Genomic DNA, 27569 nt, shown 5'->3' with positions numbered 1-27569 from the left:
GCTAGAAAAAAGTTTGACCAGATAAATTGATCGGATAACACTCCTTTATTAATGGAGTATGATTGGTACGTAAGAACACTTAAAAGAAGCATAATCCAATTTAAGTCTTATCAAAAGCTAGATGTTGAGTCTAAGTGAAGTTGTAATTAGGTTGCAATAACCAACTTTAAATAAACAATAAAATATCAGCATATTGCTGTTTTGTTCGATCCGGTCATTTTTTAATTGAAGATTTAGTTTAAAGCAATGCGTACATTGTTCGTTTCCGGTTTCCGACCAATCTTAATTGATCGATAATAACTTTTTTGCAAACATGTTCCAAGTATATAGTGTTGACGGAAATGATTGTTTTTATCGGTAAAAAAAAGAGAGAAAAGCAGAGTGCACAACGATTCATGTCGGCAAGATCCAAAAAAAAAATTCATTTCGGTCTAGGCTCTGAGCCCTTTTTTATCGAAGTCTTAAACTCGACCAGTCAATTTCAATTGATAAATAAACTCAAATCTTGTGCTTCATATATCTTGCTTGCATTCTAAGTGGGATCAAAAAAGTACTTGGATACAAAAGTATGAATTCCAAATAAAGTTTACAACATCTATTAGTAGCGGATTTAGTATAGGTGATGGGGCGCGGGAGGGGGGGGGGTATTTGGGTGGACTTTTTTCTTCAGGGATTCGATTTAAGACCCTAAAATTTATCTTAAGATGCCACTGTATACTACTTTTTAGCCTGTCTTTTTTCAGAAATTTGCCTGCAGCTCACAAAATTTGGCCAAAATAGAATAGGGTTTTTATAGTGATTTGCGAGAGCTCAGAAATCAATTTGGTTGACCTTAAAAAAAAGGTCAACAAAATTTCCAACATTTTTTGAAAACTCCCCCTCGAAAAAATCATAGATTCGCCCCCGGCATCTATGGATAGCAGCAATAACTGTAGTATAAAGAATAATGAAATTTGGCAAAGCCAGAAGTCTGAATCGTTTTTCAGCAGTCTTCGTTTTCTCGTTGTTCTAACTGCCTCATTGAGACTTCGGCGTCCTTTTCTTCCGACTGGTTTCCCCGACAGCATCCAAAATTATCTCGGATGTAGGTGTCGGCTTCTAACATTGAATCCGAAAGGGTGAGACCTTGCGTCTCTGGATAAATGAAACACGAGAGCCCTGAAGTACATTTCTATTTTATTTTTCGAGGTAAAAAAAGATTTTTCGAGGTACAAAAGTTGGCGTGGAAAAAAAAATAATCGAACCAGAGTGAAAAGTTCGTCCACCCAAAAAAATGTCAAAATTTTTTTACCTTTGTCTTGTTTTTGTCTTGAATAAAGTTCCCTCCAACAAAAAGCAATTTTTGAATAGAATGGGCATTTAAAATGTAGACAGGCTCAAAAAATTGACAAAAGAACAGACTTTCAGTCATCCTGTAAACAAAACTGTTTACGGGGGGAAATTATTGTACCGTTTGCAACATCGTTGCTAATCGCAAGGGTGATAATATCCATATTTTGCAAATCAGTCCTAGAATTTTCTATAAACGTGCCTTTTGGTAATAATAACTAATTAAGAATTCCCAGAAAGTGACCCAAATAGAATTTTTGATACGTCCTCTTAAAACTTTTTGGGCAAATGTGGTCTTTTTTTGTATTTTAGAGTTTGAAAAATCGTGAGGAGTTGATAAAATGTCCTAGAACACCCTCGCAAAAACGTTAGATTAGCTCATGATAATGAGCAATTTTTGAATGCGTTACTTTTAATCCCAATTTCAACCAATTTGAATGCAACATATCAAAGTTCTTCAAAGTTTGTAAATTTTCTAAAGTTTGCTTCACTTCGTTCAAATAGTTTAAATACGTACCGTACCGTGAACGCAAAACAATAAGTGCTAATTTCTCTCACCGGCTACAAAAGTGATGGCCATAATGAGGAAATGAGGCGCATTTGTATTCCATCGTCCTATAGTGGTGAACTGGGCAGACACTATTCCCCCTATCCTGCTCCAGGTGCTGGTGGTGCCAGAGATGATCACTCGCACTGGAGTGGGAGGGTACTCTGCCATGATTAGTCCCAGGATGTCCCAAGACCACGAGATGAAGGATCTGCCCAACATGCCGACCACCATCAGTGCCGTCGAACCTTCCTTGCCTGAAGAGTTCAAAAAGTTTTCAGAATCAGGCTGTACATAACAGTAGTTTTTTCGTTTTTATGTTTCCAAATATTGTTTTTCTTTGAATGTGCTCCGAACGAAGGAAACAAGAACAAAGAAAAATTGATGCAAAAGAATGCGAAAATTAAGTTTGAAAAATCTTTGGTTTCAAGTTTATTTTTTCCGCGCAAATCCAAAGGTACCAGAAATAAATGTCACATGAGGTCGAGCGAATTATCATTTTAAAGCTCTTTCTGTCTTTATTCGAGCTGCAAATTTTTTTAAAATATATATTCTAATTGTAGAGAGAAAAAAAATTTTCGTTTCAGACCAATTTTTAGCAAAAAGCTGATTGAAAAATACAAAAGACGAAGTGAGGAAGAGTATTAAGATGCTTTTCATGAAGTTAGCTGTTAACTTAGCGTCTCCTCCTTTCCCCGTGCAAACAATGGCTAAAAACTCTAGAAAATGTCTGAAAAATAATTGTTTTTGCAAAGAAAACGATCATAAGAACATTCTCCGCTACTTGCATAACAAATTAAAATGGGGGGGGGGGGGGGGGGCAGGAACAATTGCATATGGTTGCATTTTCCCTGTTCTGTTTAGGTAGATCAAGGAAAATTCGCATGGGGTTAAGGATGGGTTTAGACTAGGATTTCGATTCCTCGAAAAACGCAAATATAGATTATCACTGTGTCGATAAAAATTTGTCTAACTTTTCCGTTTTTCAGATTATTTTACACCAAGGATTGTGTGCACAGAGGAATTACTTTTTCTAATTCGACAGTAGTATTTAAGATGTTCTTGGCTGCAATCAATTTTCCCACTATCCCAGTATGACTATGATTTCAATTTTCAATTGCATAACTTAGGTAACTACGGTCGAAAAATTCTGATCAACTTTTTAGAACAAACGGCAGATAAAATTTTTCTTCTACCCAGCAGATAAAATTGGTGTGTTTTTGACGTTTTTTGATTGCCAAAAGAAAGCTAGTTGGATTCAAGTGCGGTATCATATTAAAGCCCTTTTCAACCAAAAAAAAGATCTTTCATATTGGACAATTTCAAATTGAAGTTACAATTTCAATATTCCAGTTTTTGTCTCAAAACTTGAGGTATCATTAACTCAACCTTTGGCTCATTTACCAACGTGTTTTTTCCGGACTTCGAGTTCCACAAAAAAGCCCACAAGGAGCCAAACTAATTATCATTCAGAAGCCTTCTTAGTCCAAAAATAAAAACAATTTGCCCTTGCCGCAGTGCTGAGAAAAATTGGCCTGACTTGATCCGTTTTTCAGAAAAATTTACTTGTCTAAAAACAAGAATGTGATAATAATTTAAGAAAGAGTCAGCTTAATTTTTGCAATACTGAATTTTTCTTCAATGAAACCCCCTACCGCCGATTTCACAAAAAAAAGAACAATTTTACAGAAATTCAAAAAGAAAAATTGAAATTTGCTTATTCTTTTATTCATTTTTGTTTATGCTTATCACTTATAAATTTAGCTTAACAATTATTCACTTATATTTATGTGATCGGAACATAATGTGCTATTTGCGCAGCAACCAGTTTTACTGTTGTTCCAATTCACACCCTGAAAAGTAATGGGAAAGATTTACCCGCACCGGAGTTCCATGGATAATAAGCGATTATAATGAATTTTTATTGTCTGTCTCAATAAATTTTGAAAATAAGCGATCATAATTGATTAAAAATAGATTATAATGATACTGTTTTTCTAATCAATAAAATCCGAAAATAATCGATTATAATTGACTATAATTCATTATTTTTGAAGAGAATGAAACTTATTTTCGTTGCAAAGTAATCCTTTTTAATCGAATATAATCGATTGTAATTGCGCTTGCTTTATTAGATTGACTTTCAGAATAACTGTTACCAATGTTAGTAACCTGATTCGGATTAAGTTCTCTTTAATTTGTTTTTATTTAATCAACTGTTTTTTCACATGTTTCTATTTCAAATTTTCGAATTTTTTTGAAATTGTGCGACCTCAAAATTAACCATTCTTAAGGAAACTAGAAACAAAAGCCCAAAGAACGACAAAATATGACTAATTAATTTCGTAGTTATATATTTTACTCTGGAACGTTTAACCCCCTGGAACGTTTATCCCTCAATTCGTGACTGACCTAGTTTATCCTTCTAGTTAATCAGCCATTGACTTTCTCGGAAATTATTACTTGAATTTATTGGTCGGGGCTGGCAGCTAATACGGTAAATGGCTTTCGCAAACAAAGAAGACTTGTTAAAATCATAGATTTGAATTCTACTTTACTGGGGGCTTGAATTATGCATCCTATAAAGTTTTCCAGAATTCTTTTTTGTTTGTTAAAACCATAGGAGGTTTTTTGCTTTAAATATCTATACAACTTCCATTTGGGGCCTCATGTGGAATCAATTAGAGTTATTTCACATGTTGCTTTAATAGGAATTCCGAAAAAGTCACCAAAATAGCTTTTTTGATATATTCTATTCAAAAAATTTTGGCAAACGTGATCATTTTTGTTTAGTCTCTTTTGTTTGTTTAATAATTAATTGATCCTTTAGCTCTTTTTTATTCCCTTTTCGTTTCATCCACTACTGTAACTAAAAAATTGACCTGAAACAATCACAGTATTTCGATTTTTTTCAAAGAAAAACTTGTAAATTTTGCAAGCTTTATAATTTTTTTTTGTATTTTTATATTTCAATAATTAAATAGGCGTTATCATAACAATCTATGCGTCATTCGATTGGTCCTATCACCCTCGTTGAATTAAATATGGCGTAGGTTTGTTGTTCGCTATTTTTCCCACCTCAAAAAAATTCATATAGAGTCAAGTTTTGTATCATAGTAGAGCATTTTCAGCCGTGACTCACATTCTAAAATAAAACATTAAATTGTCTCAGTGTCAACAAGAAATGGTAAATTTTTGCCGTCTTTGAGTCTAACTTACGTGTCTAAGGAATGAAAACGGAAGAAAAACGGGTGAGAGAGTCCAAATCTAATTAACTCATCTCAACAACAAAACTTTCAGATTTTTGCTAGAATTTTGACTGTCAATTTAAGATTTAACTATGTTGCCGATAATTTGTTGATTTTTACCCATGGCAACAAGTGCGGCTGCGACTCCGCAGCAGACTGTGACTGTCCAGGTGAGGAAAATGGCAAAGGGACGTCTGCCGACCTTGTCTGCCACGAACAGTACCACGAATCGACCTCCGATCTCCATTGCACCGCCGTAGATCAAGTTCTCATACTAAATAATTACACAGCACATCAAATGGCATGAAAATATATGTCACTAAAAATATAATTGTACAAACAATTGAAAATTGGGAGATGTTTACGCTCACAAAATCAATAGCCCCTCTCGTGAGGCGAGAATTCGTAACAAGCGACAATTCGTAACAGTAGATTCACGCGCAGTATTCCTCTCGTGCCTGATGTAAAAGAAGCCGAGCAAGTGTATCATACTTGCCGATGCCTTGTCACGAATTATCGCCTGCTCCGAATTGTCGCTTGTTCCGAATTGTCGCCCTACCATTCCCTCTGTCGTAGTAATAATAATATGCACTCCTTCAATGAAAAAAAAAATGATTTTTGAAAGTTTCGAAAACATGGATTTAAAGAACCTGTATAAACTCATTACAAAGTGCAAAACTCGCATATGCTTGGCCTTTGAATTAGTCATTCATAGGGGATAGTATCCTTTAAAGTATTTGAAAACAGACTATATGGTCTAATGACGTTCTCTCAGGTTTGAAAGTGAGTACAAATAAATTGTTTTTTCCTTGTAAACTCTATTTTCCTTGTACGCTATTTATGATCATTATTTTAGAAAGTGCACTAGGGAGGAGAGGATCTGCCATAGTTACATTTTAGGACAAACGAAAGGATAAAAACGGACCACACTGCCTCCCACATCGCCGACCATGAGTGACCATCCGTAGTAGCACATAGTGACTGAGAACCAGTTGAACCAGGTGACCACAGTGGCCATGAGGATGTATTTGTGCTTGAACAGCTCCGTGATTCCGGCTGACTCCTTCGGTTTGCGCTGTGCCTCACTCACAGCGTCCTCTGCTTTCACTCGCTTCGAGCGGCGATTATCCTCCTCCATTCCCCTGAAACAACCGACCAATCATCGACACATTTCACATTTCTCCGACACCTCTGTCACAATCCGTAGCTCATTTATCCTAAAATAAGCAAACGAAAAGAAATTCCAAATTCGAAATGATATAAAGTACCAGAAACTATGGGATCGGCTGTATTATGCCCTTGCTACCTGCTTTTTGGTATCTTTTGGTCATACATAACGGAGGCAATTTTAGTTTGCTTCTCTTATTTCTTCGACAAAGTTTTTAAATACCGTTTGCGTTATCAACTTGAATATTGAATGGTTTTTGCCCATTTCGAACATGGAACTGATTTGCTTGAACCCTTCTGGACTAACATGAGGGTGGCCAGTTCGGACATTCCGATTGGCTCGTTCCTATTCCACTTGGCGATTTTGTTCAGGGACCTCATGGCTGCCTTCCTCTTCCCCATCACCCATAGCCACCGCGGGGACTCCGGAAGGATGAGGGTCACTGAAAATAAGATCATTCTTTACTTTTTAAGCTATGTTTTCCTGGTTTTGCAAACAGTACTAATATCTCCCTAAAATGATTTATTCGTAAAATCGCTCAGAGTTGGAGAAGGATTTCCATCACAATTTCTCTCCTATGGAACCTGTGGAAGCTTATGTTCACCCCATATAAATTGCAGAATTCAACCTACGATTGAAGCGAATCCCCCTCTAAACATACGAAATGATTCAATGACACTGGAAACTTATCAGTTTGACAACAAGTTTTTGACTTTTTCTCCTTTTTTCTTTTGATTGGTGTTAGTGACACTTTTTTCTGACTGCTTTGGTCAATCAGAAAAAAAAGAGCTTCATTCGACAAAATAGCTCAGTCTGGAATGTGAAAATAAGAGAAGCGAACTATGCTTATACAGACTGCATTGCCGTTCATAGATTCTCTGCAAATCGCAGAAACCACAATTATTTTTTAAAAATTATTTTTTTGATTTTTTATATTAAACTAAATTAGTGAGAAAAGACGGTTTCGAGGTGTTAATTTTGATCCTGTTTAATAAGTAACCGTAGTTCAGAAAGTTAGTTGGGGACAATAAAATAGCTGTCATCCGAAGGTGACAGACAAACTCCGAAGGTTAAATACCAGTTAGCGCCAGACAGATAAATGAATTAAGTAGCACAACTAGAAATGGAACTTGAACTAAATTTAGATAACATGACATTTCCCTCCTTGTAAAAATTAATGACTTTAATCACGTATCCAATGCATCGATGTTAACAGTAATCAATAGGGTTAATGACAAGTTTTGTGAATCAACTACAACACCTTTAAAACACAAACTTTTGAGTTTTTGCCGTTTCGCAGCATGCCCTCTCCCTGGACGTACATATGACAGTTTTGTAAATTGTTTATATAAGTTTGTTACTCATACTTCTTTTTCTCCTCCTTTTCATTTGGCTCCTGACTTATCCGTCTTTTGGATATTATCGATCATGACTGCCCCCATCTTAGTTACTGCGGTTCGTTTTCTTCCTGACCGTCTAGAACTAGTTTCATCCAGTGAACTAGCTGAATCCTGACTTGAGTAGGAAACAAGTCGTTGTTTCCGACCCCGCTTTTTCTCTTTGGTTTCTGGAATTTCTGGAATATGCTCCGCCTCGAGTTCCGTCTCCTGTGGTGTGACTCCTCTGGTATCTCCCTTCCTTTGGTTAATTGCGGTTTCCTGCTCGCGTGCGATTGTGTAGTCTGTCGCTGTCTCGTAATTACTAGGTCGAGTCGTTATGATTTCAGATTGTATTTGATCCTGTCCCCCACTAGACGTTCCTTGTCCCTCTTCCCCAAGTTTGTTCCCCCACTTGTCTGTTTTGCTTGCTTCGATGTGATTAGTGGCAACTGATCCTCCGCGAATTCCAAATTTTGGAATCGTGACTTCTTTCCCCTGGTGCTATGGAAAGTTCCCCTGGTGCCTTTGGAGCTGCTTGGCTGGTTACCTCGCGTCAGTAACTTTCTCTTTAGGTCCCCTGGCGTTGGTGGTGCCGCGATTTGTCCCGGTGCCCGTTTCTTTGGAACTTTAGCTTTTTTTAGTGCTACTCCCAATTTTCTAAGCACAGCACCATTACTCATTTCGATAGTATGCTTACTTTGATTAACTATGTCCGAAATTAATGGTCTATACCTACGCTCCCCGGTCCTCTGCATCACCACTGCCGGTGGTATTTCTACTGGGTCACTTGGTGCCCGCACAATTCCAGGCTCGTCATCCTGGTTAGTGGCCTGGTCATCGGCCAATTTCAGGGGTTTTCGCCTATTTTTCAGGTCGTACTCAGTGTCCGATCGGATTCCCCAGTTGGTATCCATAGGCTCCGGCATTGCTTGGGCGATTGGGTCTCGTTCATCTAAACATGCAGATTTAGATCGTATTACATTTTCCCAATTTGGGTTCCGTAAAGTAGGCTTTTTAGTCAAATTTCTGAGAACGGTGTTAGCTTCCCGGCCGTGGTGCGCTTCGAACGGTGTTATGTTGAGGGCGGCGTTTTTAACAAATCTTAAAGCTCCGAGGGCTTTTTCGACCATTCGATCCAAGGGTTCCGGTTTATCCTCCCGCGCATACGTAAGTACTGAATTCTTGATGCTGCCAATCGTGCGTTCGACACATCCTGTTGCCCTATGATCAATCACTGGCGAGATGAGGATTTCAATTCCTTGTTCTTGACAAAATGCCCTAACTTTCATAGACATAAAGTTTGTGCCTTGGTCAACTCGAATTTGGCGCGGAACTCCATGGGCAATTATGTATGCTATTAAAAATTTAATAATTTTATCCGATCGGTTAGAATTACAGACCATAGCTGATGGCCAACGTGAGAACCGATCCACCGCCATCAAAACATACTTTTTAGACTCCTTCAAGTAGTTAATGGGCCCCCAAAAATCCAGTTGTACCGAATCATTCGGTTCCCTTGGCTCAGGTATTTTCCCGATATCATTCTTCGAACACATATTTTTCAAGTTCTTACCCGCTAATGTGCATTCCTGGCAATTTCAGGCAATAGTTGCTAGGTTACGGAACATGTACGGGTACCAGATGTCTTTAGCCGCGTCGTACATACTTGATTTGCCGTGGTGATAATAATGTAACCTATTAGCCACCGCCGCTTGCAAAGTGTTAGGGATTACCAGCCTCTCATCCATCCACAGGCATCCGTCTCTTACGTGAAAGTCCTGCGTATACTGCGCAAAGTACTTACCCAACGCTGCAATTTTTGAGTGTAACTGAGGGTCTTTACATTTAATTAATTCGATAATGGCTTGTAATTGTGGATCTGAATTATATTGTGATTCTATGAATCGAAAATTGAACAATTCGGGAAGAGCGGTTTGTTTACTGACGATTTTGCAATTTCTCGGAATGATGGACATAACTTTATTTTCCGGATTAACCGGTGGATAACTTTCACCAGGGTAAACCGAAGGAATGGAAAAATAGTATTTGTTTTAGTGCTCCGGACTTCTGTTGTAACCGCCTGCATATCCACATCAATCTCCTCTACTTCATCGCTACTACTAATGCTAGGGTGTCGTTCCAATAATTTTCTGATTTTTTTTTCCATGGTTAAATTAAGTTTTGAATTTTGAGTGTTTGTTGTAGAATTTGAAGAAATTTTGAGTGTTTTTGAAGGATTTAAGTAACTAAAGTTAGCTTCAATAATAGTCCCAACTGAATTATTACTAAACTTAATTGACCTGCCGGAAATGCAATTCGTCACTTTGTGATTGGTCCAATTTCCATCGCATGATCGTTCGCCCTCTACCGGTTGTTTCCTATTCGATATATTACAAACGCGTCTATTATTAGTATCCGGTGGAAACTCGAGTCTATTTTTGGAGACAAGTTCCTTTCCAAATCCGAGGGTGGATCTAATTTTGCTAATTTTTGCCACCGTAAACATACTGTCGTAGGTGCTAACCGGTTGAGGTTCCAAACTGGGATGTCTTGATAGATAATCGGCAAGTCCAATTTTTGCTCCGGGTTTATGCTCTACTTGAAAATCGAACGGTATAAGGCGATCTAACCATCTTGTTAATCTGCTGAACATTGTTTTGTTCTTTTTGTTGTTTCCATTTAGCAATGATACTAGTGCCTTATGGTCCGTAACTATTAAAAATTTTCTTCCCAGCACATAGTTGCGAAAATATTCCGCCCCCCACACAACTGCCAGCATTTCTAATTCATTAGTTGAATAATTCTTCTCTGCCTCGTTTAAATACCGGGACGCGAACGATATCGGCCGGCAGCCGTCGGAATTTAGTTGCTCAAGAACCGCTCCGAGCCCGTTATGACTAGCGTCACACACAATTTTTGTGTCCCGGTGTATATCAAAATGCCGAAGTTCTACTATGTTAGCCACTGCTTTTTCAGGTTTTCGAATGATATTTGACATTCATCACTCCAAATATAATCGTTTTTCCGGCTTAATAGTGGGCGCAATGACGCTGATGATTCCGCAAGCGCCGGAAGATATTTGTGCAAGCTGTGAATGGAGCCCACAAAAGATTTAAGTTGTGACACAGTTTTTGGTGCTTTTAGCGATTCGATCGGTTCCGTTTTTCGGACGAGCGGTGTTATTCCGGTACGAGTTATTTTGTGTCCCAACCATTCACACTCTCTCCGCGCAAATTGGCATTTTGTGAGCTTAAGTGACATACTCTCGCGATCCAACTTCCTCAAAATTTTCTCAACTGTCGAGATATGCTCAATCTCCGTACCTTTGGTGACCACCAAAATGTCATCAATAAAAGCATGCGCCTGCGAAAATTCCAAAAGGATTGTATCAATCACTCTTTGAAGTTCCGCTGGCATGGTTGTAAGGCCGTAGAACCCCGTTTGAAAACGATACGTGCCCGTTGATTTTCCTCCCACCAGCGAAAAATTGCATTGCACGCTCGTTTCCGGACTAAGTGGTAATTGAACGTACGCGTACGTAAGGTCCATAGTAGAAAAATATACATCTCCTGGTTTCCGTTCGCTTATCGTTTGTCCTACCGTATCCATAAGCTCTTCTATATTCGGCATTTGGTATTTATTCTTGTGGACTTGCTTGTTCAACTCCCGGGATTCTAACGCTAATTTTACTGATCTGTCCTTTTTCACTGTTATTACAACCGGGGAAACAAAATACTTATCCGAACATTCATTCAGCTTTTCAATGTGTCCTTGTCGTAAAAGTTTATCAATTTCCTTATCGACCTTATCGTGCAATGTGATCGGCACTCTACGTCCTTTTTGTTGAAGTGGCGTTAACGTTTCAAAAAAATCCGCGTGAACCCTATAATTCTTAATTTTTCCGACTCTGTTAAAAAAATTTTCAAATTACTTACTGAAGTAGGTCTGCCAGTGATCTAGTGAATCCTCCACTTCAGTTGTCTCGGCCGCAGATTGATCACTCTGTACCGACATCACATTCTCCTCCGGTGTCTTCTGCACTATCTGTAATCCAAGATTTGGCATTAGGTCTCTCCCAAAAATAGATGGTCTGCTTCCTCCAATCACTCTGATATTCGCGTTGGTCACCCATCCGTTCGTTTCCAACAATACGTCCATTGTTCCTAGTAGTCGTAAGGGGTTGTTTCCGTAATCCCTGAACTCATCGTCCTCCGGTGCTGGTGCCTTTACATTTACGCATGCGGTGCCCAATGTCCGTTTCAATTCCCCAATGGTGAATATTGAAATCGGTGACCCACTATCTATCCAAACGTTTGTTTGCTTTCCATTTACCTTAATTGGCAGTCGGGCGCCGGCCACTTTTATTTCTGTTTCTCTTCGAGATTTGATAGCCATGACAACATAATCTCCTGAGCTATCCGACTCCCACGATTGTTGCTTCTTTATCGGTGTATTAACCCAGCCAACGGAATTCTCATGCTGCGAGTAAGTATCCTCCGCGTCGCCTATTTCACTAGCTTCCATATCCTCCTGATTTTGGATTAGTCCCACTGCCGGTCTTCCCCGATTATTTCGCTTTCCCCTACAAGTCCTCTCGTAGTGTCCCGTTTTTCGGCAGAAGTTACACGTTACATTTTTGGCTGGACAAGTTGTGAGGTGTTCCGGGGTAAAATTGGGTTGGTCACAATTATAGCATCTTCTAGAACCACCCCCTCTCATTTCTGCTCGCCCTCTAAACGATCCACGGCCCCGTTGTCTATTGTTTCTGTATCCTCCTCGGATGGCTCCCAGCGGTTCCGTCTTGATTTGGAACGCTCCAGTTCCACCGGTGGTGCCCCTAGTTGTTGCCCCCCCGTTTATCGATCCGTATGACTTAGCATATTTGTATCCACGTTCATATGAAAGTGCAATACGGTACACCTCCTCTGGTGTCTTAGTCGAGCGACATAACTCTGTTTGAGCCTCCCTATTGTTCATGTTCACAATGAAAACATCCCGCAAAATCCTGGTCTCCAATGCTCCAAAATTACATCGAGCGGCCAGCCCACTCAACACTGAGTGGAACTGTTCCAACGATTCTCCTATTTGTTGCTTCCGTGCCAAAAGTTGGAATGTCTCGTAAGTTTCATTCCGTTCCTTCTTAAATTCTGTTTCAATAGTATCCAATACTCTAGAGTACCTTGTTGTAGATAAATCCAGGTGTGGTTTCCTCTTATGTAGCTCATCTTGTCCTTTCTCCCCCAGACACAAATACAAGTTCGAGATAAGCGTTTGCTCCGACGCCAGGCGATTTTTTCCGTCTACCTCCACTGGTAAATCTGTAACCTGCGCTGCAGTTAACGTACTGGCATAATAGAAATTCTTTGGGTTTATACTATATTTGGCCACCATCCCCCATTGAAAACGATTGAACCAAAACTCCCATAGCATTGGTGGCTCTGCAAACGTTGAGGGCCAAAACGATGTAATCCCCAGCGGGTTTTTCCCCCACTTTGGCCTGTTGGCTGCGCCATGAGAAAAGACGGTTTCGAGGTGTTAATTTTGATCCTGTTTTATAAGTAACCGTAGTTCAGAAAGTTAGTCGGAGACAATAAAATAGCTGTCATCCGAAGGTGACAGACAAACTCCGAAGGTTAAAAACCAGTTAGCGCCAGACAGATAAATGAATTAAGTAGCACAACTAGAAATGGAACTTGAACTAAATTTAGATACCATGACATTAGATATAGTTCATCCAAACCATTTATCATTAAATCAATTCATTGAATTTGTTACAATCCGCTTCAGATTTGTTCTGCGATTATTGTTCCGAATTGGTCTTCGGATATGTTTTAGTTTTTTTTTCATCTCGCAAAGTCAGATGCCACATATAATCACTGGAGTGAGTCGATTGATATAGCATTTTAAAGTTCTTTTCGTTTCGATTCGAACCACTCTTAAATAGTATCAAAAAGTTTTTTCAGTGTCGAGAAAAAAAATTGGTTTGCAATATGATTCTTATTCAAATTTCGAGCGAATAAAGCAAGCGAACAGGCTTATAATAAGCTAAAATAGGCATCTAATAGCAACTGATGAATCAAGTTAAGTCTCGAAAACTTTTGTTTTAAATCTGCAAAATTTATCAGTAAAATTTACATTAAATACACAGTTTCGAAATTTTTTTAGTGCCTTCTTGGAAATAAATATTTAAATGAGAAAAACCATTGTCAAATGCACCTATTTTACTATTATATAGAAATTCTAGGCGTTGGTTCAGATCCTCTCATTGCACCGTGGACCAAAAATTACGTAAATTGAAAAAAAAACTTTGCCCAGATGTTTACTTACCTAGTACAACTGGTATAGTTCCGATGCCCATTGCTACTTCGTAATATATGAAGCTAGGGAAAAGGTAGCCAAATAGAGCCGTGAACAAAACACCTGAACTCCAGCCCTGGATGATGAGAATGTAGTACGAGCTCCTCTTTTCCGTATCCAGGGTCTCAAACAGGAGTGTGAATAGACCATTGTACAGTCCAGGGATGCCCAATCCAACACCTGTTCTACAAACTGTGTAGAGCCAAAAGTTGGGCATGAAAGGAGCTGCTATGGCTGAAATCACGAAAATAGTGGATGAAGAAGTTTATAATTTCAATTTTTTTCTCGTTTTATAGAAACACCTGCTAGTTTTTCAAACACAATACAGTGCTGATTTAAATTATCCAGACCGGACAAAACTAACAAAACTTGAAAATTAAAACGACTTTTTCTCAAATTGGATTAGTTTTAGACAAAAAATGATTAAAAAACTAAAATTGTTTTAATTTTAACTGAATTATTATGGCGTAATTCAGGGACGGATCTAGGATTTTCTCGAAGGAGGGGGCGGATTTTCAAAAAAATTTCAAAATTTTTGTCGACCTTTTTTTAGGTTGACCAAATAGATTTTCGGAGCTCTCCAAAGCAGTACAAAGACCCTTTTTTTTGCCAAAATTTTGAAAAAACTGGCCAAAAAGGGCATTTTTACGCAATTTTTGGAAAATTTTAACCAAAAAATTGCGTTTTTTTGGCGCGCACTCACCCCTGAAAATTAATATATATTAGCGCCAAAGTCAGCCAAAAATGGATATCTCAAAATAGTTAAATAGTACACAAGGGGGACTCTTTGGGTCGGCATGGGGTCGAATTCCTGAAGGGAAGGGCGTCCTTTGTATAAAAAACTTCTCAACTTTGTAAAAAAAAATTTATTTGATAGCCAAAAAATGTCTGATAGCAAAAAAATGTCTGATAGCCAAAAAATGTCATTTTTACTATTTAAAACTCCAATTTTTTATATAAGAACTATTTTGAACGTTTTACGCCTATTGTCGGAGATTACACCGTTCTTAAATATTAAACTTTGCTGGGCTACATAAGAGGCCTGCTGTGATATAATTTGGTCAGAAATTGAACTTATAATTTTGGTGTAACTACAGAAAGCAAAAAAATGATAAATTTTTGCGTAAAATTTGAGCTGCGAATTACGCAGAACAAATAATACCATTTTACTTCTGCTAAAATTCTAGGCAAGATTGGTCCTAATCATTTTTTGTCTAAAATCAACCCAATGTGAGAAAAACGCGTTTTAAAATTCAAGTTTCAATTGTTTTGTCCGGATAATTTAAAATCAGCATTGTACTACTGAAAACAATAACCAATAGAAAGGCCTCCAGCTACATAAGTAGCACTGAATGTTTGTCAATTTTACCTTTATATATATATTATACTGTGCTGATTTAAATTAACTGGACAAAATGAACAAAACTTGAATTTTCAAACACGTTTTTCTCAAAATGGGTGAAAATTAGACAAAAAGTGAGGAGATCAAAATTTGCTTAGAGTTTCATGAGAATTATTATGGTGTAATTCTTTCTCCGAAACTCTCGACCAACATTTTACCCCAAAAATAGGTCATTTTGGCTTTTTTGAAATAATGAAGAATTACGCTGGAACAAATTTGTTAATTGATAAGGAAAAAAAATCACAAGCAGCCTCATACACAGCCCTACAAAGTTTAATAGAGATTAAATCTCCAAAAATTTGCGCAAATTGTTTAAAATTTGTTTTTAAGCAAAGATTCTGGGTTTTATATAGTAAAAATCAAATTTGTTGACTATCAAGTAATTTTGTTTGTCCGGATAATTTAAATCAGCACTATAGATCAATCTAAAAACTAGAAATTTTTTTAGACTGTGGTTCTTAAATAAAAGATTCCGTTGATATAATTGGCGCCTTTGTAATTCATATTCTTCCGGTAATAAATATTTTAAGCAAGCGTAGAAATTGGATCTTTACGCTACTTTTTTATACACTTTCTGAGCTTTGCCCTAGCGTATGTTTGCACATATTTTAGTAAAAAAGCGCTCCATTTTTTACGTTACTGAATTTATTTATTGTAAATAGAAGCCCAGCCTAAAACATTCGTGATCATACCAAAAATTGAAGCCATAACTAATTCAAGTGCAATTATTGTTCCGATTTTCGATACGAAAGTAACGGAATATTTGTGCTCGGGGTGGGTTTTTTTTTCTTCAGACAAATTTCGACTTTTTAACTAGCCGTTTTTGACGGAATTTTTTTATATCATTCAAAAGGTATTGTTGTCCTGAGCTTGAATTTGAAAAAATATTTTACCTGTGATCATTTTTCGTAAAGTTATGAGGGTTTAAAGATTGCCATTTTGGCCATTTTGACCAATTTGGGACAATTAACGCGCGATATAATTCGCGCTATTAACGCGTAAGCGGAGATTTAATCCGTCTTATAAATCGTTCCAAATTGGTTGAACGAAGCTTATTTGCCATAATTGATGTGTTACAAGGAAGAAAAACTATCTTTTTGTACTTTATATGGCGTGTGGGGGGATGATTTTCATAAAAATTTCAATATTTAGAAAAAAAATTTTCATTTTATTTTATTTCATATGTTTTTATGTTATTACTGCTGCTCCATAAACCTTCAAAGCAGTCGGAACATTCAGGGCTTCGCCCTGATACGAGCAGTCTTGTTTTATTCGTGCTTGATGTAAGCGCAGTGGAGCGAAACAGATAAATCTTTCGACAAAACTTTTCAGTAGCCGTGATTAGGGTTTCACAAAAACATTGAAAAACTTTCAGTCTTCTTGGGTTTTCTCAAGAAAGCTGTCTCAGTGTCAGGAACAACTGGTCTGCATCAGCAATGTTGAAAAATGTTTCTCCTGGGGGAGCACAAGCGGAGAATAGAAATCAGGTTCACTACCTTCTGTTACATATGTCTGCCGTACTATTATACTATAATATGTTTTATACTCACTCTTATGTAGGAAAGCGAATGAAACATCAAAAACAAAATTCAAATTCTTAACTTGCATGAAAATTTTTTTTATCAATTGCCGCGGTGAAAACTTTTGCGTTTCTTGCACGGCAACTTGAGTGATTTTCTCAACCATAGAAATTTTCAAATTAAGTTCAGATAACTAATTTAGGCCAGCTAAAACAATTCTAAACTCACCTGAGGCATTTTATCACAAAAAACTGATTTCATTTCGATTAACTGGAAATATATCCCTTATTCACGCGTTTAAAAGAGAGAGTGAGAGCCATATAGTTCAATTTAGACATATAGAGCAATTTTTATTGAAACAAAGAGTGAACATAATCTTGACATTTCTACAGGAAAACCCAACGCTCGACTAGTTTTAAAAACATCAAGAGCATCTGAGCATTATTTCACGCCACCAGTGCAACCCCTCTCCAGCGCATTTTAGCCCAAAACAGCTCTTTTTCTCAAAAAGTACCGTATTATTTGTATTATAGACACAAAATTGCAGAACTTTGTGCTAATTTACAAAAAAAAAATTTGAATGGCTTTTTTTCGCGCAATGACAAAAGTCAGCTAAAAATTCTTTGATTTTTTTATTAATGTATTTTTGAATTAAAAATTTGTTCCTGGATACTTTGATTTGCTTATTGACTTAAATCTAAAATGCATCAGCTGTTTATCCTTTTTTTTCCGCAAATTATTGTCAATCAAAAGTCTGATGTTTACCGACGCTATGGTTCCGAATCTTTCCAAGTAAGTTACTTTTTGAATATAATAATTGGTTTTAAAAAAGCTTATATTGTAGTGAGCTTAACTGATTTTAGAATCAAAAATTGTGGAACTACAAGGTCTGGAAATAAATTAATATTTAGTCAATTAAAACTGAAATGGATCGGAAAACGAAAAAAATAGCGTTTAATTCAAAAAATTTTTTGACAACTGAAACGAACCGCAAACTGTCATGAGCGACGTAGAGAACAGTCCGAGAGGTTTACGCCCATAATGATCCGCAAACACTCCTCCGACAGCACCGGCACATGCCAGTCCAATGAAGAAGAATGTGTTGCCCAATTCACCCAAGTACTCCCTTTCACAGAAAAGGTTGAAGTGGTTTCGAATGGTGTAGCTACCTTCCACCTCCGGTACAGATTCGTAAAATGAGGGGCAGTTGTCGCAGTAGTTCTCGTCATCTAAAACAATGATAAAAAGTTATAAAACAATGATACAATTACAAAATTCTGACGGCAAGTTACACTGGATGAAAATGAACAAAAGTGGAATTGATACGTTTTTATTGCAACAGAGTAATATAATACTGTTAATGCAATCGATATGCTTAGTTCATTGGCCAGCAAATTGACCAGAAAATTGGCCAGTCTTCAAAATTTATGAGAATGTTTGATTGAAAATAGATCTTAGGGTAAGTGGCAGGAAATTTTTAAAAATAATTTATAATTTTATAATTTTAGATTGTCTCAACTTACGCATTCATGCTTTTTCATCACAATTAAGAATAACCAGTGACATTATTATAAAAAAAATGTTTTCAGTATAGGTTCACCTTGATCGATATAAATTATAAAATGATCACTTAACAGAACCAACCCGCATCCAAGTTTAAGCGTAAAGAATCGATTATAAAGGGTTATTATGATGATTTTTTGACAATTATAATTGATTATAATTACCAAAATTAGGTGTTTAAAGGATTTATAATTGATTATAATTGTGATATTTTCCAAGAGATTATAATCTCTTACAATCAATCAGGGGCGGATTTAGGGGGGGGGGCGGGGGGGGCGGACGCCCCCCCCCCTCAGGGATTCGACCACCTGCCGACCCAAAGGGTCCCCCCTTTGGTACTTTTTAAGAAATCAAATTTTTGCCGACCGACCCTAAAATTTTTCTAAAGGCGCCTTCGGCGCCAATATATACTAGCTTTGAGGGGGAGCGCGCGCCAAAAAAACGCGATTTTTTTCGTCAAAATTTTTCAAAAAGTGCCTAAAAACGCCTTTTTTGACCTGTTTTTTCAAAAATTTGCCTGCGGCGCAAACAATTTGACCAAAATAGGGACAAAACTGTCAAAACTGTGCTTTGGGAGAGCTCGAAAAATCAATTTGGTCGACCTAAAAAAAAAAAAAAGGTCGTCAAAATTTTCGAAAATTTTTTGAAAATCCGCCCCCCCCCCTCGAGAAAATCCTAGATCCGCCCCTGCAATCAATTATAATTGATTATAAATCGTACAAAAAACCCTTAAAATCAATTATAATCGATTATAATCGATTATAATTGATTATAATCTCTTATTTTGCCAAATTTTTTTCAATTCAAAACAATATTCGAATTATGTCTTATGGGCAATTATTTTTGTGTCAATAAGAAAATCTTTAGAATAGAGATCAATTGAACACTTTGGTTTATCTGAACACAAAGTTTTACCACAAAACAAAAGTTTCATAGAGATCTTTTCATATTAGTGGAAAGATTCCCGCGGTAGATGAAAACTAAATCTTCCGTATCAATCATGAAACTGAATCAATTTGCTGATCTTTGGTGGTTAAAAAATTTAAAATATGCATCACAAAACAATTTTGGGGAAGAAATGAAAAAAAAACTTATAAATTTGAATTGATTGGAAGTTTTTAAAATCATTTTTTCTCAAATTTCATAGGAACCAAGGTCTACAAAAAGCATAAAATGTGTAAAACTAATGAATTAGAAACTTGAATAAAAATAATAGATTATAATCAATTATAATTGATTATTATTGTATCGAAAAACAAACGCATAAATAATCGACTATAATTGATTAAAATGTATTATAATTAATTATAATTTCATTTCAAAAAGAGAGATTATAATCGATTATAATTCTCACTTTTAGCAAGACTGGTCTAAAATCGTAATATAATCAATTAGTAACGCTTGAAACTGGATGCAAGCAGTCTGGAAGATCGTCATTAGGCAAGTTATGTCTATTTTCAGTCATATCTGAGAAAAAAATTGTTTTAATTGAGATGGTGATATAACGCCACATTTTTTTTGGTAATATACTCAATTCTTAAAACTAAAGAAAGTAACAAAATATCTAGTTAGCAATATGAGAAAGAATTCAAACGTTCGATGTGACAAAAATTTAAACATTGGAGGAATCCGATAAAATGAGAAAAGATTAGAATTTTACTTATATTAATTCATTATTTCCTATTATTGTAATCTCTAGAAACCAGTGGAAAAAGTGTTAATTTCATTCTGTGTCTTCATTCAACCATTTCAAAAAGTCGGAAAAAGATTTGTGAGACAGTTAGGGAATTTTTGAGTTCTAGTAACAATTGAAATGGTGTTTTTTAGAGCTGATCACTAATCCTATATACAGAAGTGGATCTAAGATTTTCCTATAGAGAGCCAGATCTAGGACTTCGCCGAGGAGGGCAGACTGGCGTGCTAAGGGGAGGGGGTCTACGCCCTGAATCATCTTGCTGTGATTGCTCATTCATCAACAGTTTGTCTCGTATTGCCTAAATTTACTACATCTTATTTTTACTCTTTTAACCTTAGTTACTTGTTTAAAAATATCGAAGTTTACTATTATGATAACGCTCCTGTCTTTATGTAATCATAAAATAAGAGACATCTATGTTTGTGACAACGAATTTTTATAAGTTTCCATCCCTTTGTTATAAATTTTTTGGTCATCTTACTTTAAATGCTAAATAATACCTAAGAAACGATTTGTATGTTGGTTTTTTTTTCTTAATTTTTGAAACATTTGCCTTTCTTTTTGAGTACTGTCAATATGATTTAAATAATTAAAGTAGGCGAATCGATTTTGCTGATAGAGATGCCACCCAACCACTTGATGCAGGGGCGGATCTGGATTTTGTCGAAGGGGGAGCGGATTTTTGTCCACCTTTTTTTTAAGTCAACCAAATTGATTTTCTGAGCTCTTCGAAGTTAGTATAAAGACCGCATTTCGACAAATTTTTCTGCGCTGAAGGCGTTTGTAGGATTTTTTGGAAAAATTTCACCAAAAAAATTGCGTTTTTTTGGCGCGCGCTCCCCCTCAAAATTGGTACATTTTGGCCCCCAAGGCGCCTTTAGAAAAAAAAAAATTTAGGGTCTGTCAGCCAAAAATAAATATCTCAAAATAGTACAAAGGGGGGCCTTTGGGTACGCAGAGGGTTCGCCCCCACCAGCCCCCCCCCCCTAAATCCGATGGTGGCCTGATGCCTGTTTGCCTCAAGCCGAACTAAATTGTAAACGTACCTTTTCATAGAATGTATGGTTGTAAGTTTTTGGCTTCAAAATAAAAATAATAATCATAATAATCATAATCATAATAACTTGTTTCATTATCAAGTTACTTTTTACCCGTTTACAAATATATCGATTTAGAGGATGCCATAAGGCTGGAGGAGCCTGATTTTTTCGGGCGCTTTATTTAAATAACTTGTTGCAAAGTTTTCAAACACGATTTGAGCAGTTCAAGAGTTTTATAGACCCGCTCCTAGTTTCGTTTTGTTTCCAAATTTTCAAGCTAATTGTAGTTTCCGCAACTTGACTTTGAGCAACATATCTCTTTTCACAGTCTCATACTTGCCCACTAATGTGCCGTTTCCGTAGTTGCACTTCATGGGGTACATCTTGAGGGTGAAAATAGAGGCAAGGTTTTGCATCAGGGGCACAATGCACGCGAATGCTCCGAAAATTGTGAATGCCCTCTGGTAGAGCCCATCACTTCCCACCCTCTGCAGAGCATCTTCAAAGCCCATTCTTTGATTAAGAGAAGTATCAACAAAATTATCTCAACTAAACAAACAAATAATACAGTTAAATAATAATAAAGTTACTTTCACGGTCACAGAAAGTTTATTTTTGGTCGCAACTATTCAAAAATAGTTTTAATAGTTTTTGCATTTCCATCATAGCATAAAAAATCAGTACAAGACTGCTCGTAGCATGCAGAGCTCTGAATGTTTTGACTGCATTTTAGGTTTTATGAAATAGTCTTCGCTTTGAAATTTTTTTAAAATTTTTTTAAGGGACAAACATATTTGTGTTTATTAGGGTTGTAAATATGCAGAACGTCGATTTCTTAACAATTTGGGGTCATTTTGATGTAATTGGGCAAATTTATTATCCAAATAATTCAAGAGTTTAATTAGCTGTACATAAGTTTCTGCAAAAAGAAAATTGATTTTCATAAATTTTTGTGGCCTAAAAAACTCGATTATATTGTCAAAATAATCGATTATAATGGATTTTTAAATTTTGAAACTAATCGATTATAATTTCATAAAAACACCTTTGCATGGTTGCATGGGTCTTGAAAATTGATTTTATGGCGTACATTTTTTATAATCGATTATTTCCCATGAAATTCTGAAGCGAGATTAACCACATAGCAAGCCTCAATTCAATTAGGAACGATATGTAACAGGGATTGAATCTCAGCGCACGCGTTAATAGCATAAAATATATAGATTTTTATTATTTCAAATGGGCCAAATTGGCAATTTGTAAACCCCCATTACAGAAGAAAAAATGACCAGAGGTTAAGTATAGTATTAAATTTGAGCAACAACAAAATACCTTTAGAATGATAAAAAAATATTTGTCAGAAATTTCTTGCGAAAAAAGTCGAAATTTGTCCGGAGAAAAAACCACTCGAGCATGTAGATTCCGTCATTTCCTACAATAAACGGAACAAAAACATTGGGTTAAACGGTAAGCCAACAATGATTAGAGAGCAAGTTAATTTTTAGCGAGAAAAACTGAGCGCCTTTTTTTCTTTTTTGAGTTAAAAATTGTTCGGAAGACTTTAAAATGTGTCTAAAACGCCGAAAAACCTATTCAATAAAAAAGTTTGCGAAATTGGCAGGCAAATTGTAGGAAAAATCATCAAAATACAATTTCTGAACGCATTTTTGAAGTTTTTAACCTTTTAATTACTTAACACTCATTGGTACCAAATTTGGCAAAAAAGTTATAAATTTGGACGGCCAAAAATTGGTATCAAAAATAACCAAACTGGTCGTATCATGCAAAGCCCTGAATGTTCCGACTACATTATAGGGTCTATAGTGTAGTGATCGTTTTATAAAATGGATGTATTTTTTTAAATTAAAAAAAATTTTAAAGCTTTTTGATGTTTTTTTAAAGTAACCCCCTCAAACGCTTTTTGAAGTTCAACGTTATATATTTCGCAAATAGCAAAATGGCAGGATGTTCAGTTTAGAAAAATTTCTAAAACGGAATAGATCTCCCTTTAAACGCTAATATCACGAATATATCGCGCGTTATTTGTGCGTTATGCCTAACCCGGCAAAAATGGCAATCTTTAAAGCCTAATAACTTTACAAAACTGATAACAGGTGAAAAATCTCTGAAAATTTAAACTCAGGGCATTAATGCTTTTCGATGAGTTTATAATTTAGGGCGGCGAATAAACCAAACTCCTGCTCCATCGAAAGCCAGGAGACGGCAGATTAGTTCTCGCCTAAATTGTACGAAACTTTACTGTTGAAATTACTCGACGCAAGGCAAATTCTCTGACTGCACTCCCAAGTACCTGACCTATAAGACTTTACCAAACTCCTAAAAATTTGTTCCAGACTTTCACGGCGCGACTCATGTGCAGACTTTCCAGGCTCAAACTCTCGGCGTGACAATGCAATTTGGGTCTAAATCCGGATGAGGCGCGACCCTTAAAGTCTCAACATGAGTCTGGGACCTCGACCCGGGCAGTTAAATTTGGATTAAACAGATTTGATTATTTTGAAACTAAAAATGCACAAAAAGGAGAAATTTTTCCAGTTCATTCTAAAATTTTCACCACACGCGCAGTTTTAACATTAATTTGAGTGCAATGTTTGAATCAATAAGCTTGCTTCAAGTTAGTATATGGAAATGTATTTGAGCCAGAATGTTTTGCGGCGTACGATTGATGAAACGCGTAATAAAAAACTGCATAACTTGCTCGCATCAATTCTCTCGAGCTGGCTGTTTTCAAATTCCCATTCCCTTGCAAAAAAATAGACGCTCAAGTTGCTTTTAGCTTCGAGGTTTTGTTCATTTGAGTTGAAAGCAGCCGTATTGTTCTATATTCAAATATATTAACCCTAATGTATAGAAAGACATTAATCATCAGAAATTCGAAAACTTAAACTTCCGAAAAAGCGCAAGAAGATTTCTAACGTTGCTATTTCTGAAAGTTGCAAAAAATGCGCTTTATAACAGAAATATTCGTTTTTCTATCTTTAAAACATCTGTTTTTCAAAGTGACTGAATTAGTTTAAAAAACAGAAAGAATGAGAAAGAAAAAGGTTAAAAGAATGAGAAAATTATAATGAAGAACAACAGAATGAAAAAACGCAATTAATTTTTTCGTGACACTGGGCAAAATTTTTAAACAAAACTTCTAATAATTTGAGCAAGAACCAATAGGATTTTAATAGGATATCACACTTGATACCTTTCAAGGTTTCCTTGAGGTAGTCGAAATCGGCTGGAAAAAATTTAACCCAAAACTCTTACACCCCCTACAATTTATAACCCCGTAACAAGATAACCCCACAACAATTTAACCTCTTTTCGGCCGAGTATGCAATTGCATCATAAAAGAGTATAAAAGAATTGCTAAAGTAGACGAGCTCTGGCTGTATTTTGGATCTAATTAGATAAGAATTCTCGTCCCGAATCGAGAAGGCATATTCTCCCCTTCACTATGGAACAAAAGAGATGCGGCAATACCCGGGCCAGACCAACAAAGGCTGTAGAGAAATTGCATTATGGCATCCAGTCAGTTTTTAGTGGTTGTGGTTCACATCCCAGTATTTGGAAAGTAATCGCAAGTTTGACAAAAGACGCCTCCCATCAAAAACTTAATTTTTCTTACCTTCGAGCGGGCCCCAACTTACAAAAAACACAAATACCGATTCCTTTACGAAAAAGTGGAGAATGTTATGCAAGCTTACGAAGAGAAATCTGATTGGCAAATTTAAGCTTAACATTTGTTTCTCTGTTCTTTGTTCATATTTCTAAATTAAAACGTTGTTTGTCAATTTTTTTTGAGAAAAGACGGCTCCTTGCAGCCTACCGTACACGTAAAAAACGCATTGGCTTAACTCGCATATGGAAAATGCTGTCTCTAGCAATTTCATCTCGGGATGATTGCTCTTCTGGTGTGTTGGGACTTGGGGCTGGCAAACCATTTAGACATTGCATTGTATGCAGACAGTTAAAAAAAATAATGACAAATGGTTCAAAAAATTAGATGTTTACAAAAAGATCGGCATTTGGAAAAAAACTGAGATTAGATCAATCAAAGTTTCGGTCACAACCAGTTTACATTCATTAGTTCAATTAAATTCGGCCAATTAATCTATTTTTAGCAAAAATATTTTCAAGATCAAATTCAATTTAGGAGATACCTAATCAATTTTGTTTAATAATTTGAATCATGCTGATCGGATTAGTTTTCAAATTAAAGTCTAGACTGTCGGCAAGGTCATTTCTGTTCAAATCTAAACCGCATTTAGCAGCTTGCATGTTATTTCGTTTTCTTTTGCGAAATTTTTTGCAACTATAGATTTGATGTTTACCGACGCTATGGTTCCGAATTCCTTTCAAGTTAGTTTCACTTTGATTCCATCAATTGGAATTAAAAAGAGGTTAAATTTTGGGGTTATCTAATTCTGGGGTTGTATTCAGAGGAGTTAAGAAAAAGGGGTTAAAAAATGCGGGATGAAAAGCTTGGGAACCCTATTTCACTAACAAGTAATTTACAAGTAAATTTACTTACTTACTTACTTACGAGTATTTTTCTTACTAGAAAGCAATTCTGACCAACTCACCGCTAATTTACTTCTTTGAAGGGTTGAAATGCTGTAGGTACTATGAAGAGGATAATTTACAAGATCCGATAACAAAATAGCGGTCCTTTTACTTAAGAAGCATTTCTATATTACCAAAAAAACTCACCCTTGAAGCTCTACCGAAAATTTTCAATTAGTTCAAATTTGACTTCGGTAACACCAAAGTTTTGTATTGATCGAAGAAATTTAAAATGTCTCTGCTAAGTGCACAACGAGTGCTTAACTCCTGTTTCAATATTTGAAGTGCGAGCAGATATGGACAAATTGTGGCACCTGAATTAAGTTTGCTGACAGATTATGATTTAGATTTATTTACAACGATCTTGACTTACAGTCGGGTCTCAAAGAAGAAAAAACTTTTCGAAGTTTAAATAGACGCTTCAATATCAAATAGCGTCTAGTCTATGTTTTGATTAAATTCAGTTTAAAGAAAAAGCTAAAGCGTTATTTTGTACTTGAAATCCTGAAGCAGAAACGACGATATATCAATCTACAAAGCACATATTGCAAAAAACAATCTCGCAGTGGACGAAAAATGCCAAAAAACGAAATTTTAAGCAAACAAAGTTTTTGCACCTCTTCAGCAGTATGTCATGCGAAAATTATGCTGTTCAAAGATTATGCGAAGTGACCATTATGCCAAAACTTCAACTAGAAGTAGCATATCTTCATCGTATTCTTGTGGGAAGAATGTTGTATGTCCCTTCATCAAAATTTACTGGGCTTTGTTTGATGACATCTTTGGAGAATTTGTTTTGGTGAGATAAGAATCTGAGTCAAACTGACCGCTATGATCGATTGCACATTTTGTCTCAACGGGATTGCATAATTCCAGATCTTACTCTAAGACAAAAGAAAACAGTTAAATGCTCAAAAATTGAAAGAAAACAAAGAAACAACCCACATCAACATCTCTCTAAGTCAAGGTATATACATACATGCTACAGTGTTGATTTAAATTATCCGGACAAAAAGAACAAAACTAAATCTCATTCCCGTACCCAGGGAATTTTCTGAGCAAGATGTGAAATTCTTTATTTCTTACATAAGTTGATACTCAGATCTGAAATTCTTTATTTCAGATCTTGATAAGAGTTTACAAATTTCAGATCTGAAATTTGGATCTGAAATGGAAAATTTCAGATCTGAAATAACCTTGGAAAACAAAATTTCAGATCTGAAATTAGATCTGAGACATCCTTTGTTAAATTATAGTTTATGCATTTCGAGCAACATTCGAGCAACATTTCGAGCAACATTTCGAGCAACATGTATTTCGAAAAACATGGAGTTTTTATTTTTTTATTGTTCTACAATACACAATATGTTTAGGTTGACTAGCGGTCAGAAAAATTACCGAATATGTTCACAAATTGTTTTTTTTTCGAACTGAATTTCTTGTTCAAATGAGTTTAAAAGTTTTCAAAAACTGTTACAAGACCTGTAACATTTTTGATTCTCATGCGCTACTTATGCGTTTCCAATCTTTATCTGATGCTTGGTGAAGCATACTTCGGCAGTCTCCAACTGAGACTTTGCTGAGTACCTATTAGTAGCTAGAAGAAGCTAAAAAAATTCACTAGTAGCAAAAATTGATTCCGAATCATTGATTTCTTAGATCTGAAATAACCAAGAAAAACTAAATTTCAGTTCTGAAATTAGATCTGAAATAAATTGTTTCAGATCTGAAATAACCCAGAAAAA

General features: G+C 36.2%; 1 protein-coding gene across 2 annotated transcripts; it reads right to left on the bottom strand.

Annotated features, from left to right (window-relative positions):
• Positions 1-700: 700 nt before the first annotated feature.
• LOC134839087 (organic cation transporter-like protein) lies at positions 701-26130 on the bottom strand. 2 transcript variants are annotated; one of them, XM_063854506.1, is made up of 9 exons: positions 25972-26130; positions 21590-21798; positions 17940-18179; positions 13999-14262; positions 6599-6734; positions 6050-6266; positions 5245-5398; positions 1888-2133; positions 701-1158 (listed from the first exon to the last, which is right to left on the bottom strand). In XM_063854506.1, the coding sequence occupies exons 2-9, from the start codon at positions 21759-21761 to the stop codon at positions 983-985; spliced, it is 1605 nt and encodes a 534-aa protein (XP_063710576.1). In that variant the 5' UTR covers positions 21762-21798; positions 25972-26130; the 3' UTR covers positions 701-982. The 2 variants fall into 2 exon arrangements, with proteins under 2 accessions (XP_063710576.1, XP_063710575.1); XM_063854505.1 differs by having other exon boundaries at positions 702-1158; positions 25845-26130.
• Positions 26131-27569: the final 1439 nt, after the last annotated feature.

Source organism: Symsagittifera roscoffensis, chromosome 2, assembly GCF_963678635.1.
Source record: "Symsagittifera roscoffensis chromosome 2, txSymRosc1.1, whole genome shotgun sequence".
In the NCBI taxonomy this organism is placed as follows: domain Eukaryota; kingdom Metazoa; phylum Xenacoelomorpha; order Acoela; family Convolutidae; genus Symsagittifera; species Symsagittifera roscoffensis.
This window is presented reverse-complemented; position numbering and strand designations above follow the sequence as displayed.